The sequence below is a fragment of the Triticum aestivum genome, chromosome 7A (genome assembly GCF_018294505.1).
Source record: "Triticum aestivum cultivar Chinese Spring chromosome 7A, IWGSC CS RefSeq v2.1, whole genome shotgun sequence".
Classification (NCBI taxonomy): Eukaryota; Viridiplantae; Streptophyta; class Magnoliopsida; order Poales; family Poaceae; genus Triticum; species Triticum aestivum.
This window is the reverse complement of record NC_057812.1, coordinates 110880297-110895246: the sequence shown is the minus strand read 5'-3', so window position 1 is coordinate 110895246 and position 14950 is coordinate 110880297. Positions and strand designations below refer to the sequence as shown.

General features: G+C 44.5%; 1 protein-coding gene and 1 pseudogene across 1 annotated transcript; both read left to right on the top strand.

Annotated features, from left to right (window-relative positions):
- Nucleotides 1–672: 672 nt before the first annotated feature.
- Nucleotides 673–5043, top strand: LOC123147387 (glutamate receptor 2.9-like). The gene is made up of 5 exons (XM_044566623.1): nt 673–952; nt 2956–3467; nt 3585–3897; nt 4008–4420; nt 4522–5043. The coding sequence occupies exons 1-5, from the start codon at nt 673–675 to the stop codon at nt 5041–5043; spliced, it is 2040 nt and encodes a 679-aa protein (XP_044422558.1).
- Nucleotides 5044–8414: 3371 nt separating this feature from the next.
- Nucleotides 8415–14950, top strand: part of LOC123153131 (glutamate receptor 2.7-like) — a 57627-nt pseudogene continuing 51091 nt past the window's right edge.

Genomic DNA, 14950 nt, shown 5'->3' with positions numbered 1-14950 from the left:
GAACATTGCTGCGGTGACATGCTTGTATTCGATGGATTTATCAGTCATGAGTTCTTTGAGAATGTACTGAATCCAGCATAGTACTAGTAGCCAAAGATTCCAAGTCGTCCTGCGTGTGGGCGTTTTTTTTGGCTAGCTGGCCGAAGATTCGAAGTCGCCATGGAGTATCTAAAAGGTTAATACACTGGTTGACGCGACAACTTAAGCTTCGTTTGACCTGATCATCTTTTTCTATCTACTGCTCCTACCGATGGAGGAAGCACGGGTTCCCTTTACTTCTGGCTTAAGGTACCACTTAAAGAAAGCTAATCTTAGAAATGATGTTTCTTTATCAAATATAAACTTGAATTCTTTGATTAACACACACACACACACACACACACACACACACACACATATATATAAATGGTGTACGTACATAGATGTTGCATTGTCCAGAGATGTTGCCTGCATTACTATCGGCTTGGTAGCCGGCGGAGGATGAGGATTGGCCAGGAAATTTCGCCACCGGCCAACCTTGCCACTGTTCCACGTCGCTCCCCACGCGGTACATACATATCAACATACGTAATACGGCGGACAGTATATATAAATGGTGTACGTACATCTGTACCGTATCGACGGAGAGTAAACTACGCCGAATCAGTAGTGAGAATGCCACCGCGCGCGCGCATGGAGTGGCCGGCAGCAAGGCTCGTGCTCGTCCTCGTCACTTTGCTCACGCCCTGGAGCAGCGCCATCGCCGTTGCATCACCGCCGGTAGTGGCCTCGGTGGCGCCGGTGCGGGTGGGCGTGGTGCTGGACCTGACGAGTCACGTGGGGAGGGAGAGGCGCGCCTGCATTTCCACGGCCCTGGACGACTTCGACGCCGCTCACCCCAGCTCATACGGCGCGCGGGTCGAGCTGGTCGTACGGGACTCGCGCGGGGATCTCGCCATGGCAGCACATGCTGGTACATTATACTAGTAGTAATATCAAAGATAAATATCCCTGGTGCCTTCATTTCAAGATACTAGGGCTCTGTTCGGCAACTCTCCGCTCCACGGCTTAGCTCCTGGAGCGGCCGGAGCGGAGCGACGCCGTAGCCTATTTTTCTGGAGTCGTCAAAAGGGCGCTCCGTCGGCTCCCGTATTTTGAGGAGCTGGATGACTGCCGAACACGCTCTAGATAGACCATCATACCCCATGCTTTGCCGCGGGAATAAGATACGATATATTTTAATAAAATTTAATTGCATGAACATGGATATTTTGACTAACAGTAGTTTGGACACGGTGTTTCTTAGCTGTAGCACCTATGAAGAGTAAAATCCAAAAAAAAAGAACATTGACAAATGTTTTGAGTGCTTGAAAATTTTCATCATGAAATGACATTCGTGTAAAGTCATGAAAAAAGCAAAACCAACAATCAGCACGAATTTCATTCAGTCATTCTATGGTAGGACTTTATAAGCATTCAAAACATTTGTCAAAGTTTGCCATAGAAAAAAAAACATAATGGTTTTCAATCTTTTCCGGATTTTACTGTCACGCGACCTCATCTCAGCTCAAAAGCAGAAGAGGACTTTTAAAATAGTATTGCCTATCTTTAACCACATTACATACGCCCTTAGTTACGAGTTGAAGGGGAGTTGGAAAAAGCTGTGGGATAAGAAAACTGGATATGAAGGGCGTATGCATGCATGCATGCAATTAGTCATGTGCTCTAAAATAAGTTAGCGAGGGCTAGCTTTTTTAGGGGTAAAGGACTAGCTATTTAGGTAGAGAAATACATTCATTCAGTAAGTGAGTTCTTTTTTCAGAACTTTTTAGAAAGTTTTTCATTTTGTTTTTTTGGTTTCGTAAACATTTAAATTGATCGGGTCAGCCCGATGCAACGATGGCCCACACATCCAACCAGAGCCCAGGGCCGAGAACATCCGCTCGCTTAGCCAGCAGAAGCATCCACTCGCTTCGGCACAGGCGCACAGCAGTCGCGGTCTCCTACCCCTCTAAAAAAAAGTAGTCTCGGTCTCCTCGAGAAGCAACGCGCGCCGTCCAGCCGCCATAACCACCATCACCACTGGCGTCCTCACCAGGCCATCGCCTCAATATTCTGACGTGCCCAGTGGCGGAGTTAGATGCAGACTACGCCTAGGGTTGTGCTATGTTGAGTAATGAACTTCTATGATTTTCTATGCTTTGCATGAAAAAATTACAAAGAAAGTTGTTTCTAGGCCTGGGGCTATAACCCTAGCTGCCACAGGCCTGTCTCCGCCACTGGACGTGCCGCCCCCGCCCCCGCCAGGATCTGAGATGCCGAGCGCTTCCTTCGCCCGCCGCCCTACACCACTGGCTATGGGCGATGACCATTGGCCGCACCACCGTTGCCCCTCTCTAACCTGGGTTGACCAACCCAACGACCTGCCATGACCTCCATCTTCGCTGCAGCTACAGCCAATATAGCCTTCTTTGCTCTGGCCCACAAGGTACATAGCTGTAGGGCCGAAATTTCTTTCAAGTTGTGCAAATCAAAGTTATGCAGATGCACGACGCGCCTTAGAGCAAGTACAATAGAGCCGAGTTAGCGGACTATAAGGAATAAACTAGTATATTTTTGCTTAGTTGGAGGAAAAAAAAGAAAATAGAAGGTAAGCGGGTTCTTCGTGAAGAGCCAGCTCTAGCACGTGCTCCTAGTCACTTTATGAGAATAAAAGGTGGGCCACATAATAAAAAAGTAGTACACTCTTTTGATTTACTATTGTATATGTTGGCTATAAGATGGCTTGTAAATGACATGGCACTAGCTTATAGTCAGCAGCTGGCTATACTATTAATCATGCTCTTACTCCTCACTCTGATGATGCCGATGCAAATCAATGAATAATAGTAAAACAGTAGGCTCATTTTCTTGCCTAATTGTTCCAAGATTATGCCATTTGCTCGGCTAATTCTGTGTTGCGTATATGTTTTGCAGCCGATGACCTGCTCAAGAATGGGCAAGTGCAAGCCATCATATGGGGCCCTGAGGAACTGACCAAAGCGGATCGTGCTGCACACCTGCGCCGCCACCGCAACCACATTCCGGTTATCTCCTTCTCTAGCATTATTTCCCCAGCATCGTGTGCCTTCTGGCTGGAAGATCTAACAGCTCCTGGAAGCTATGCCAAGTTTGGCTTTACACATGGAAGTGACAACATAACCTTTCCTAATCCAGAAACCGGTAGAACATACAGAAGAAAACTAGATACACGAAACTCAAGGAAGAGTTGCAGAAGCAAGGCAGGGCTGAATATAGCCGTGCCGCTAAAACTAGGTTTTCAAGTTTTTGTAAATGTTACCGATCCTTATTCCGAGAAACAAAATGTCACTGGCTACAGCATTGATATCTTCGAGGCTGCTATGATGAATTTACATCCTCTCCCGTGCTATGAATATTTGGTCTTCAATGGTACTTATGATGAGCTAGTAGACAACGTGTCTTTGGGGGTAAGGCTTACTCCAACCCACTTGCATAATTTTTTTACGCATATTGATTTATTAACATTATAATTTCTTGTACCTAAATACCTTTTAATCTCTGCTAAATTTCTGGTGGATAAACAGGTCTATGATGGTGCAGTAGGCGATGTGACCATAACGGCTGAACGAGTCACCACCACCGACTTTACAATGCCATACACACAGTCTGGTGTGTCTATGCTTGTGCTTGCCGAGGATGAACCGGATACAATCCGCTGGACATTTGTAAAGCCACTAACTCGGAAGCTCTGGTTGGCAACCGTGGTCTTTTTCTTCTATACTGGCTTTGTCGTGTGGATGATTGAACTACCTAGAAATCAGGAGTACCAAGGATCAAGTTTGAGACAGTGTAGCACCGCCCTCTACTTTGTTTTCTCCACTTTGACATTTTCTCATGGTCAGCACTTCAAGTTTAAACTTCTTGACAATATTTGTGAGATTATGATAAGTGTTTTGATGTAGTAACACAGTTATAAGATTACAATCTCTTGGTTATCTCATGCACAGGTCATACTATTAAAAGCCCCTTGTCAAAAATTGTTGTGGTGATATGGTGCTTTGTAGTGCTGATTCTTGTCCAGAGCTACACAGCAAGCCTGTCATCCATTTTGACTGCAAAGAGACTCCGTCCTTGGATGACAGATTTTGACCAACTCCGGCACAGTGGTGACTTTGTAGGATACCAAGATGATTCATTTGTGCGGTCGTTCTTGATGAATCATAACATCAGTGAAAGCAGGTTAAGGAACTACACCACGAAAGAAGAATATGCTGATGCTTTGTGGAAGGGGTCCAATAATGGAGGGGTGTCAGCTATCGTCGATGAGATCCCCTATTTGACTTCTTTCCTCTCAGACCGTCGGTATGGAAATGATTTTAGGATGCTCGGGTGCATTTACAAGACTCCTGGATTTGGTTTTGTAAGCTACTCAACCTAATGCCTTCGTATATTCCTAATTTGTTCTTTGTAGTGCAGCCTGGACAAAAAAATGAGTTGCTGACTTAGTGTTCTTATCTTCAGGCATTTAATCTAGGTTCTCCGCTAGTTCATAATCTTTCGACTGCCATCCTGAACCTAGCAGGAGGGGATGAGGGATCACGAATCGAAGTGAAATGGTTTGGCACAAATTCATCGCCGATACGTGCTGGCACAATCCCAGACACTGATTCCGCGCCTCTCACTTTAGAAAGTTTCTCTGGTCTCTTCGTCATCACGGGATCCATTTCAACTCTCATGTTGCTGATAAGCATTATGAGATTTATTTATGCCAAATGCATTGAGTTGAGAAGGGCTGATGTGGAAAGTGTCAGCTACACTGGCACCGACGATGACGATGAGTCTCGTCTGTTGCAGAATGGCATAGGTGGCAACCCTAGCCCTGATCAACAACCATTACATGAAGCTGGCAATAATCATTCCGGGGGTGTCCATATGAGTGGCGAAAATGCTGGGGACACAGAGCCTGATCCAGTGCAGCAGAATGGCATGCATGGTGGCTCTGTCCCTGCAGGACACACTCAGATTGAGATGTGCGATGTCTAAGGTAAAGGAAAGCGCCAGATGCTCATTAGTACTTCTCTCGTCATTTAAGTGATGCTGCATTCCATACCTATATAGGACAAGTTTTTTTCTCTCTTCCACACTCTCTTGGAAAGAAGAGGTAGATGCTCTGTGTGCATATTCTCTTTAGATCGGTACTTATGTTTTCAAAGTAGTACCGATGTACTATAAGTTCTGTAATTTCATTTGTACATAGATGGTGATGAGACAGGTATATTCCTCAACATTTGTAAATAACAATATAATGGTACTATTTGCATTTTACAACCCTGGATCTTTGAAATTGGAGAAGTTCATGCTTTCTAGAATGTCGCCTATAATCCGAATGGAGGCAGTGTCACATATGTAGTGTATGCCTTTAAATGTGTGATTCAGCCTACTAGGAGAATGCTAAGAATGAGCCTGGTCAAGTGCAAGCAGAATGCCGTGCATTGTGGCTCTGTGCCCGCAGAGTACATGTATATTGACATGGCCACTGCCTGAGATGAATCTGCTAGGGAGCAGGGATGCTCTGTTGCCATTAAAGTGAAGCTGCATTTCACATCTTGAATTGGATATATTCAGTGAGTGATGTGCACATTTGTCTGTTCAGATTCACATTATTTATGTTGTCTTCTCGAAGCAACGATGTACTGGTTCTCCAGCTCCTTTATAGACAGTATTTTTCTTGGCGTGTCCTTTATAGACAGTTGATGGTTGAGGCAAAACCATAATCTCCAACATACATGGTCTTGGTGAAGAAAATCTCAACTTTCAGATGAGCTTATCAGTACCGAATTTGTTGAGAGAATTTTTTTTAAAGATGCTGCTTTCATTTAACCAATGATAGTTGTTTTTCTTTAATATATCGATAATAGTCAAAGTTAGAGAAGTATGCGCGCGCCTGGAGAACACTAAGTTTGGTTCTTCATTAGCCACTTGGCTGATCTGGGAACGGATGTCTGTACCTTGAAATAACTAGCACCAATGCATTACCATGAGTCCGTGATGTGACATTAACAGTTGCAGTGAGATGGGGAGAGTATGTCAATTCCACGTCAATGCTCCAATTTAATTATTTTGCATCTGCTAGATTTCCTGACGAACTCGGACCTTCATGGGTATCCCTGACGAACTCGGACCTTCATGGGTATCTTTCAGCGGAAATATTTGTTCAACTTCATCTCCCGAGCAATAGCGGGACCAATCTTGGCGCCTTATTTGTCCAGGTAAAGTTATGCTTGTTTAGGCCTTTCGTTCTTATACCAAGTTACCAGAATATTGTAAATGGAGCAGTCCACAAATAGCCTATTTCAACAGAAAGAATTGGCTAGCCAGGTTTCCGTCAAGACCTTTCTCGCTAACGATTGACCAATATTGAGAAAATGGAATGCGGTCGTTACAGATCAAATATGGTATAGCTCAAGCGGCTCATTGGCTTGAATTTTGGTTAGGCTTACAATGCCGATGACTACATACATGTTGCTGCTGAAGTCTTTCGCGTCAAGTTCTTCATCTGGTTGGCCTTGCTTGGACGATGCTGGACGGCCGACCGCCTCGCATGACATGACCTGCCCCACGAGCCTACATGTCTACTCTGTGATCAGGAGCCCGAGACAATGCAGCATCTTCTCACGAGCTGCTCCTTCTCCCGCCAGGTGTGGCATGAAGTGCTCTCCTCCACCGCCACTATCCCGGACCAAGATGAAGAGTTCATCACCTGGCTGACCTCGGCCATCGCCGCCATGCCACACAGCCTACAACGCGGGCTCGCCTCCATTGCCATCCTCACGGCATGGTGGCTATGGAAACACCGCAATGGCTGTGTCTTCAACGGCGACCACCCCTCCGTGCGTCGAGCCGTCAACGACATCCGGGAGGAAGCGAGACTTTGGGCACACGCGGGCGCCACAGGACTGGCGCTCATCATGCCAGAGACGTAGTCTAGGGCCGCTGTGGCAGGCGCACCCACTCCCTCCCGTGTGCCATGGTTGTCGTCGCATGCCATCCTTGCGCTCATGCTCGACAGACCCCCCCCCCCCCCCCCTCTATAACATTCATGTAATCCTTCCTACTTTCTACCTATCAATGAAACGATAGCCTTTTGCGTATTCGCGAAAAAAAAGCATGCTAGGCGTCAAGGATCGCTGGATAATGTCCAAGGGGCGTGCCATGCTGGTGTTATGCTAAGTTTCTAGTTTCATTTAATAATTTCCTCTTGCTAGGATTGTTTATCAATTTGGTGTTGTGTTGCTAGTTTCAGAGCTAGGCGTAATAGAAGAGCTAAGGGCATGTTTGGTGTCCTGCGTGCAGCTCATGCAGGCTCTAGTGAGTCAAGATTTGCTTATCCCAAACAATAAGTGATGCAGTGTCCTTATCTTTCATGCCATATTTTTCTCAAAAGAAATGCCTTGATTATTTATTGACTTGATCCACTATATATCGAGTATCCTTCTAAAATTAAACTGATAATAACCATAAAACTGTCAGAATATGTATACGCCACCTATGGGTTGCTGATTAGTCCTTGTCTAATCCAGATTGAGTAGATGTAGTTATTTGTTGATTTTCTTTTGAGAGTACCGATTACAACACACTCACACAACGTCTGCTCAAGAATGGGTAGAAGATGCAAAGCCTCAAGATTAACAAAGTCACAACAAACGTCTTACTATAGATGGAAACATCGCCGTCCATTCAAAGAATAAGCCGCAATAATGAGATACCAAAGCGTCAAACCTTGAAATTTGATTCCTACTGAGACTTGACCAAGAGATCTACATGTATTCGTGAGATCCCTCCAACTCAAGATATATATATAGTAAGGTAGAATCGCATCATATATATTCTGGAGAGACGTTGACTTATATATGCATGTATTACACAATGAAAAAATAGCGTGCCAAAATAATGTGGCTTTAAAATATACTCCCTCGGTAAAAAATATATATGAGCGTTCAGATCACTAAAGTAGTGATCTAAAAACTCTTATATTTCTTTACTGAGAGAGTACTATTAGGATGCTATATCGCTCTATAGCGTGATATTAACGAGACATTGTATACTGATTTATTTAGTGAAGCATTGTTCAGAACATTATAGCATGCTATTTTTTTTTCAATCATATTACATAACCAAAGGGCGGTGGAAGATGCTGCACGAAATTTCGCCGTTCCTCGCTGATTCACGCCGTTCCTCGCTGTGCCGTATATATGTTATGTATCAGGTACACCAACCTACAGAGTGACACTAAATAGTAAATACACATGCCAAACTGAAGATTCGGCTGTATGGAGTGGTCAGCGAGGCGCTTGCTCGCCGTCGCTGCGTCTGCAGGCATCCTCTCTATGCTCATGCTCCGGAGCAGTGCGGCCATGGCAGCGCCGCTTCCAGTGCGAGTCGGCGTGGTGCTGGACCTCACCAGCGACGCCGGGAGGAGGAGCCTCACCTGCATTTCCATGGCCCTTGAAGACTTCTACCTCAAGCACCCGAGCTACGCCACGCGGGTGGAGCTGCGCTTCAGGGATTCGCGCGGAGACATTGTCAGCGCCGCGTACGCTGGTAAGTTCGATCCTGTTTTTGTGGTACTGGGCCAGTGCAAGGATGAATTCTATGGCGACTGTCGTCGTGGGATTTTCTTTTCTTTTCTTGCACCTCTATCGACTACCATTTCTTTCCAAAACATTTACGGGTATCTTTTCCGAAATTTCTGCAAAATTTTAGTAAGCTCGTCATTCATGCATGTATGGCATCCAAATAATTGTTCTTTAGGCTACTTCTGGTATTGTCTAGCACGCTCATGTAGGAGTACGTAGAGTAATCTTTAATGCAAATGATCCATCTTTAATTAAAACTATATGAGTCTAATCAGATGATGAGTATGCGATTTTTTTATTCGATTGCACTAAGAAGGCATATCTAGAGTAGGAAAAGGAGCCCCGGTGTAGACTCCTACCGCTTTCTTCGGGCGGTGAGGTTGGGATTTCTTGTCATGTGGAGAGATTTAATGTCAGATGCTTCAGGTCTATGCAAGGGTTGAAGACGACGACTGCACACTAGTAGAAAACAGGGCTTTGGTCCAGGCCGCGTCAGCCCATTAGTCCCGGTTCAGTCCAGAACCGGGACCAATGTGGGCATTGGTCCCGGTTCGTGAGCACAGGGGGCCGGCCGGGCCACGTGGGCCATTGGTCCCGGTTCATCTGGACCTTTTGGTCCCGGTTGGTGGGATGAACCGGGACCAATGGGCCTCGCTCCTGGCCCACCACCATTGGTCCCGGTTGGTGGCTTGAACCGGGACCAAAGGCTCCCCTTTAGTCCCGGCTCATGTCCACCAACCGGGACCAATGAGGTGCCTATATATACCCCTCGCTCGCGAGCAGAGCACCCCAGTGCTCTGTTTTTCTCTGGCCGAGGGGGAGAGGGCTTGGTGGTGCTCTAGCTCACCTCCTATGCACACAAGGTGTTCGATGGAATGCCCGAGCCACACTACTTAAGCTTTCTCCTCTCCAAGCTCGACCTCCAAGCTCCATTTTCCATAATATTTGTCTAGGTTTAGCGGTCCGTCACGCCCCGTCCCCGTCTTCACCGCCGTCGATCACCCGCGCCGAGCTCATCGCCGGCACCACCGTGGTGAGCCTCTTGTTTTATCTTCTTTCTGAAAGGAAAAATATTCTTACTTGTATGTTTACATAGATACTTGTATTATTTTCTTACTTTTATTATTGCATCTTATATAGTGCGATGGTTTTGGTATCCGCCCCCGTCGGCCCTCGTCCTGTCTATGATTCGGATGTGGTATATATTATCTTTATAACTATTGGTTCATTTATTGTTTATGAAAATTATGCCGACCAACGTGACATAGATTTTATTTATGTAGGATGTATGTGAATCGGAAATGCCAACCGACCCTATTGTCGAGAGGTTAAATTTAGTTGAAGAAGAAAACAATTTGTTGAAGGAAAAAATAAAAAAAATTGAGGAGGAGAAGATGATATTGGAGTTGCATGTTGCGGATGTCGTCGATGATCACAAGATCAAGATGGATGCAATGCGCTTGAAGATTAGAAAGATTAGAAAATATGCCATTCATACCGAGGCTTGGTATCATTATGCCGTTGGATCAATTGTTACCTTGGTTGCGATTATGATCGCATTTGTTTTCGCATTGAAATGTTTTACATAGTTTCAATGTATGGTTTAATTAATTAGATGCTCTGGAGAGCTATATGTTGTTAGATGAGAACTATGTATGCACTTTGGTTTTAATGTGATGATGAACTTCTATTAATTTGGACACTTAATTATATATAATGCACGCAGATGAACCGGCAATGGATGTACGGTGACAGACACACCCGCGAGTACATTAAGGGCGTGCATGAGTTTCTCGATGCGGCTGAGGCAAACAAGCAGAATGGTTTTATGTGTTGTCCATGCACTGAATGTGGGAATACGAGGTCTTACTCTAACCGGAAAATCCTTCACTCCCACCTGCTTTACAAGGGTTTCATGCCACACTATAATGTTTGGACGAGGCACGGAGAAATAGGGGTTATGATGGAAGACGGCGAAGAAGAAGAGTACGATGACAACTATGTGCCCCCTGAATACGGTGATGCTGCAACGGGGGGAGCTGGTGAAGATCAAGAGGAACCAGACGATGTGCCCAATGATGCTGCAACGGGTGAAGCTGCTGAAGATCAAGAGGAACCAGACGATGTGCCCGATGATGATGATCTCCGCCGGGTCATTGTCGATGCAAGGACGCAATGCGAAAGTCAAAAGGAGAAGCTGAAGTTCGATCGCATGTTAGAGGATCACAAAAAAGGGTTATACCCCAATTGCGAAGATGGCAACACAAAGCTCGGTACCGTACTGGAATTGCTGCAGTGGAAGGCAGAGAATGCTGTGGCTGACAAAGGATTTGAGAAGCTACTGAAAATATTGAAGAAGAAGCTTCCAAAGGATAACGAATTGCCCGACAGTACATACGCAGCAAAGAAGGTCGTATGCCCTCTAGGATTGGAGGTGGAGAAGATACATGCATGCCCTAATGACTGCATCCTCTACCGCGGTGCATACAAGGATCTGAACGCATGCCCGGTATGCGGTGCATTGCGGTATAAGATCAGACGAGATGACCCTGGTGATGTTGACGGCGAGCCCCCCAGGAAGAGGGTTCCTGCGAAGGTGATGTGGTATGCTCCTATAATACCACGGTTGAAACGTCTGTTCAGAAACGAAGAGCATGCCAAGTTGATGCGATGGCACAGTGAGAACCGAAAGAAAGATGGGAAGTTGAGAGCACCCGCTGACGGGTCGCAGTGGAGAAAAATCGAGAGAAAGTACTGGGATGAGTTTGCAAAGGACCCAAGGAATGTATGGTTTGCTTTAAGCGCGGATGGCATTAATCCTTTCGGGGAGCAGAGCAGCAATCACAGCACCTGGCCCGTGACTCTATGTATGTATAACCTTCCTCCTTGGATGTGCATGAAGCGGAAGTTCATTATGATGCCAGTTCTCATCCAAGGCCCTAAGCAACCCGGCAACGAAATTGATGTGTACCTAAGGCCATTAGTTGAAGAACTTTTACAGCTGTGGAATGGAAACGGTGTACGTACGTGGGATGAGCACAGACAGGAGGAATTTAACCTTAAGGCGTTGCTGTTCGTGACCATCAACGATTGGCCCGCTCTCAGTAACCTTTCAGGACAGACAAACAAAGGATACCACGCATGCACGCACTGTTTAGATGACACTGAAAGTATATACCTGGACAAATGCAGGAAGAATGTGTACCTGGGCCATCGTCGATTTCTTCCGACCAACCATCAATGTCGAAAGAAAGGCAAGCATTTCAAAGGCGAGGCAGATCACCGGAAGAAGCCCGCCATGCGCACCGGTGATCACGTGCTTGCTATGGTCAATGATTTACACTACGTAATCTTTGGAAAGGGTCCCGGTGGACTAGCTGTTCCGAATGACGCTGAGGGACACGCACCCATGTGGAAGAAGAAATCTATATTTTGGGACCTACCCTACTGGAAAGACCTAGAGGTCCGCTCCTCAATCGACGTGATGCACGTGACGAAGAACCTTTGCGTGAACCTGCTAGGCTTCTTGGGCGTGTATGGGAAGACAAAAGATACACCTGAGGCACGGGAGGACCTGCAACGTTTGCACGAAAAAGACGGCATGCCTCCGAAGCAGTATAAAGGTCCTGCCAGCTACGCTCTTACGAAAGAAGAGAAAGAAATCTTCTTTGAATGCCTGCTCAGTATGAAGGTCATGACTGGCTTCTCGTCGAATATAAAGGGAATAATAAATATGCCAGAGAAAAAGTTTCAGAACCTAAAGTCTCATGACTGCCACGTGATTATGACGCAACTGCTTCCGGTTGCATTGAGGGGGCTTCTACCGGAAAACGTCCGATTAGCCATTGTGAAGCTATGTGCATTCCTCAATGCAATCTCTCAGAAGGTGATCGATCCAGAAATCGTACCAAGGCTAAGGAGTGATGTGGCGCAATGTCTTGTCAGTTTCGAGCTGGTGTTCCCACCATCCTTCTTCAATATCATGACGCACGTCCTAGTTCATCTAGTCGACGAGATTGTCATCCTGGGGCCCGTATTTCTACACAATATGTTCCCCTTTGAGAGGTTCATGGGAGTCCTAAAGAAATATGTCCGTAACCGCGCTAGGCCAGAAGGAAGCATCTCCATGGGCCATCAAACAGAGGATGTTATCGGGTTTTGTGTTGACTTCATTCCTGGCCTTAAGAAGATAGGTCTCCCTAAATCGCGGTATGAGGGGAGACTGACTGGAAAAGGCACTCTTGGAAGAGACTCAATAATATGCAGGGACGGATATTCTTGGTCTCAAGCACACTACACAGTTCTACAGAACTCTACCTTGGTGACCCCGTATGTCGATGAACACAAGAACAGTCTGCGCTCCAAACACCCGGAGCAGTGCGACGACTGGATTACATGTGAACACATCAGGACTTTCAGCAGTTGGTTGGAAACACGTCTCAGAGGTGACAACACTGTTTGTGATGAGTTGTACTTGTTGTCCAGGGGACCATCTTTGACTGTATTGACTTACAAAGGATACGAGATAAATGGGAATACATTTTACACGATCGCCCAAGATCAAAAGAGCACCAACCAAAACAGCGGTGTCCGCTTTGATGCAGCAACCGAGAGCGGAAAGGACACATATTATGGTTACATAGTGGATATATGGGAACTTGACTACGGACCTGATTTTAAGGTCCCTTTGTTTAAGTGCAAATGGGTCAATCTGTTAGGCGGCGGGGTACAGGTAGACCCACAGTACGGAATGACAACAGTGGATCTGAAAAATCTTGGGTACACTGACGAACCGTTCGTCCTAGCCAATGATGTGGCACAGGTTATCTATGTGAAGGACATGTCTACCAAACCGAGAAAAAGAAAAGATAAGGAAGCGAATAAATCATACGATGAGCCAAAGCGCCACATAGTTCTTTCAGGAAAAAGGGACATCCTGGGAGTGGATGGCAAGACAGACATGTCTGAAGATTATGAAAAGTTTCATGAAATTCCTCCCTTCAATGTCAAGGCTGACCCAAGCATCCTAATAAACAATGAAGATTATCCATGGTTACGGCGCAATAAGCAAATGACACAAGCGAAGAAAAAGTGAAGACTTTCTCCCGCAACTTTGTAACACACGAACATGCTACCATTGTTCGTTTTGTACATGCACATGCTATGTGGGTGAAATTATGATACCATCCCAACTTTCATCTTTTTCAGAGTTCATTTGAAATGCTTTCATGTATTATGGTTCGGCCCTCGTAATACCATGACCATTAGTCCCTGGCCCATGCCAACTTTCAACTTTCAACTTTCAACTTTCTAAAACTAATGGCACTAACAGAAAGTTTATAATTTTGCTCCTCGCCCCTGGCCCATGACCATTAGTCCCGGTTTGTGCCACAAACCGGGACTAAAGGGTTGGTCCTTGTTGCGGGCAGAGTTTAGTCCCACCTCGCCAACCGAAGGAGGCTCACACCGGTTTATAAGCCCTTCCCTCTCTGCCTTGTTGAGCTCCTCTCAAATTGAAAATAGATGCCCTAATAGAGAAAAGTTTAACCTAAATTCATAGTGAATTTCTCTGAAATTCATAGAAATTTACTAGGAATTTAGGTTGAATTTTCTCTATAAGCGCATCTATTCTCATTTTTTTAGTAAGTTAATCACAAACTTGTGATTCAAACAATTTTCAAAGAATTCACATTTTAACTATTCAAATTTTAAAACTAATGGCACTAACAGAAAATTTATAATTTTTCTAAAACTAATGGCACTAACAGAAAGTTTATAATTTTGCTAACCTAAAAGCAAACAGAATTAAAACTTAAAGCAAAAAACAAAAGAAAATAAATAATGCAAAAAAAAATCAAAAAAACAGGAAAAAACTATTTTTATAGTAAAGTTAATCACAAAATAAAATAAATAAAGCAACAAAGAAAACAAAAATCTAAAAAAGTGTTTTCAAATTTGAAAACTAATGGCACTAACAGAATGTTTATAATTTTTCTAAAACTAATGGCACTAACAGAAAGTTTATAATTTTGCTAACCTAAAAGCAAACAGAATTAAAAATTAAAGCAAAAAACAAAAGAAAATAAATAATGCAAAAAACAAATCAAAAAAATAGGAAAGAACTATTTTTATAGTAAAGTTAATCACAAAATAAAATAAATAAAGCAACAAAGAAAACAAAAAAACTAAAAAAGTGTTTTCAAATTTGAAAACTAATGGCATTAACAAAAAGTTTATAATTTTTCTGAAAATAAAAGCATAAAGAATTAAAAAAATAAAGTAAAAAAACAAAAGAAAATAAATAAAGCAACAAA

Bases quoted from the DNA above. Each gene is read 5' to 3' on its own strand.
- LOC123147387 (XM_044566623.1), top strand. From the start codon at position 673: ATGGAGTGGCCGGCAGCAAGGCTCGTGCTCGTCCTCGTCACTTTGCTC. The intron at 3,468-3,584 runs GTAAGGCTTACT...GTGGATAAACAG, and splicing joins TAGACAACGTGTCTTTGGGG to GTCTATGATGGTGCAGTAGG. The intron at 3,898-4,007 runs GTCAGCACTTCA...TCTCATGCACAG, and splicing joins CACTTTGACATTTTCTCATG to GTCATACTATTAAAAGCCCC.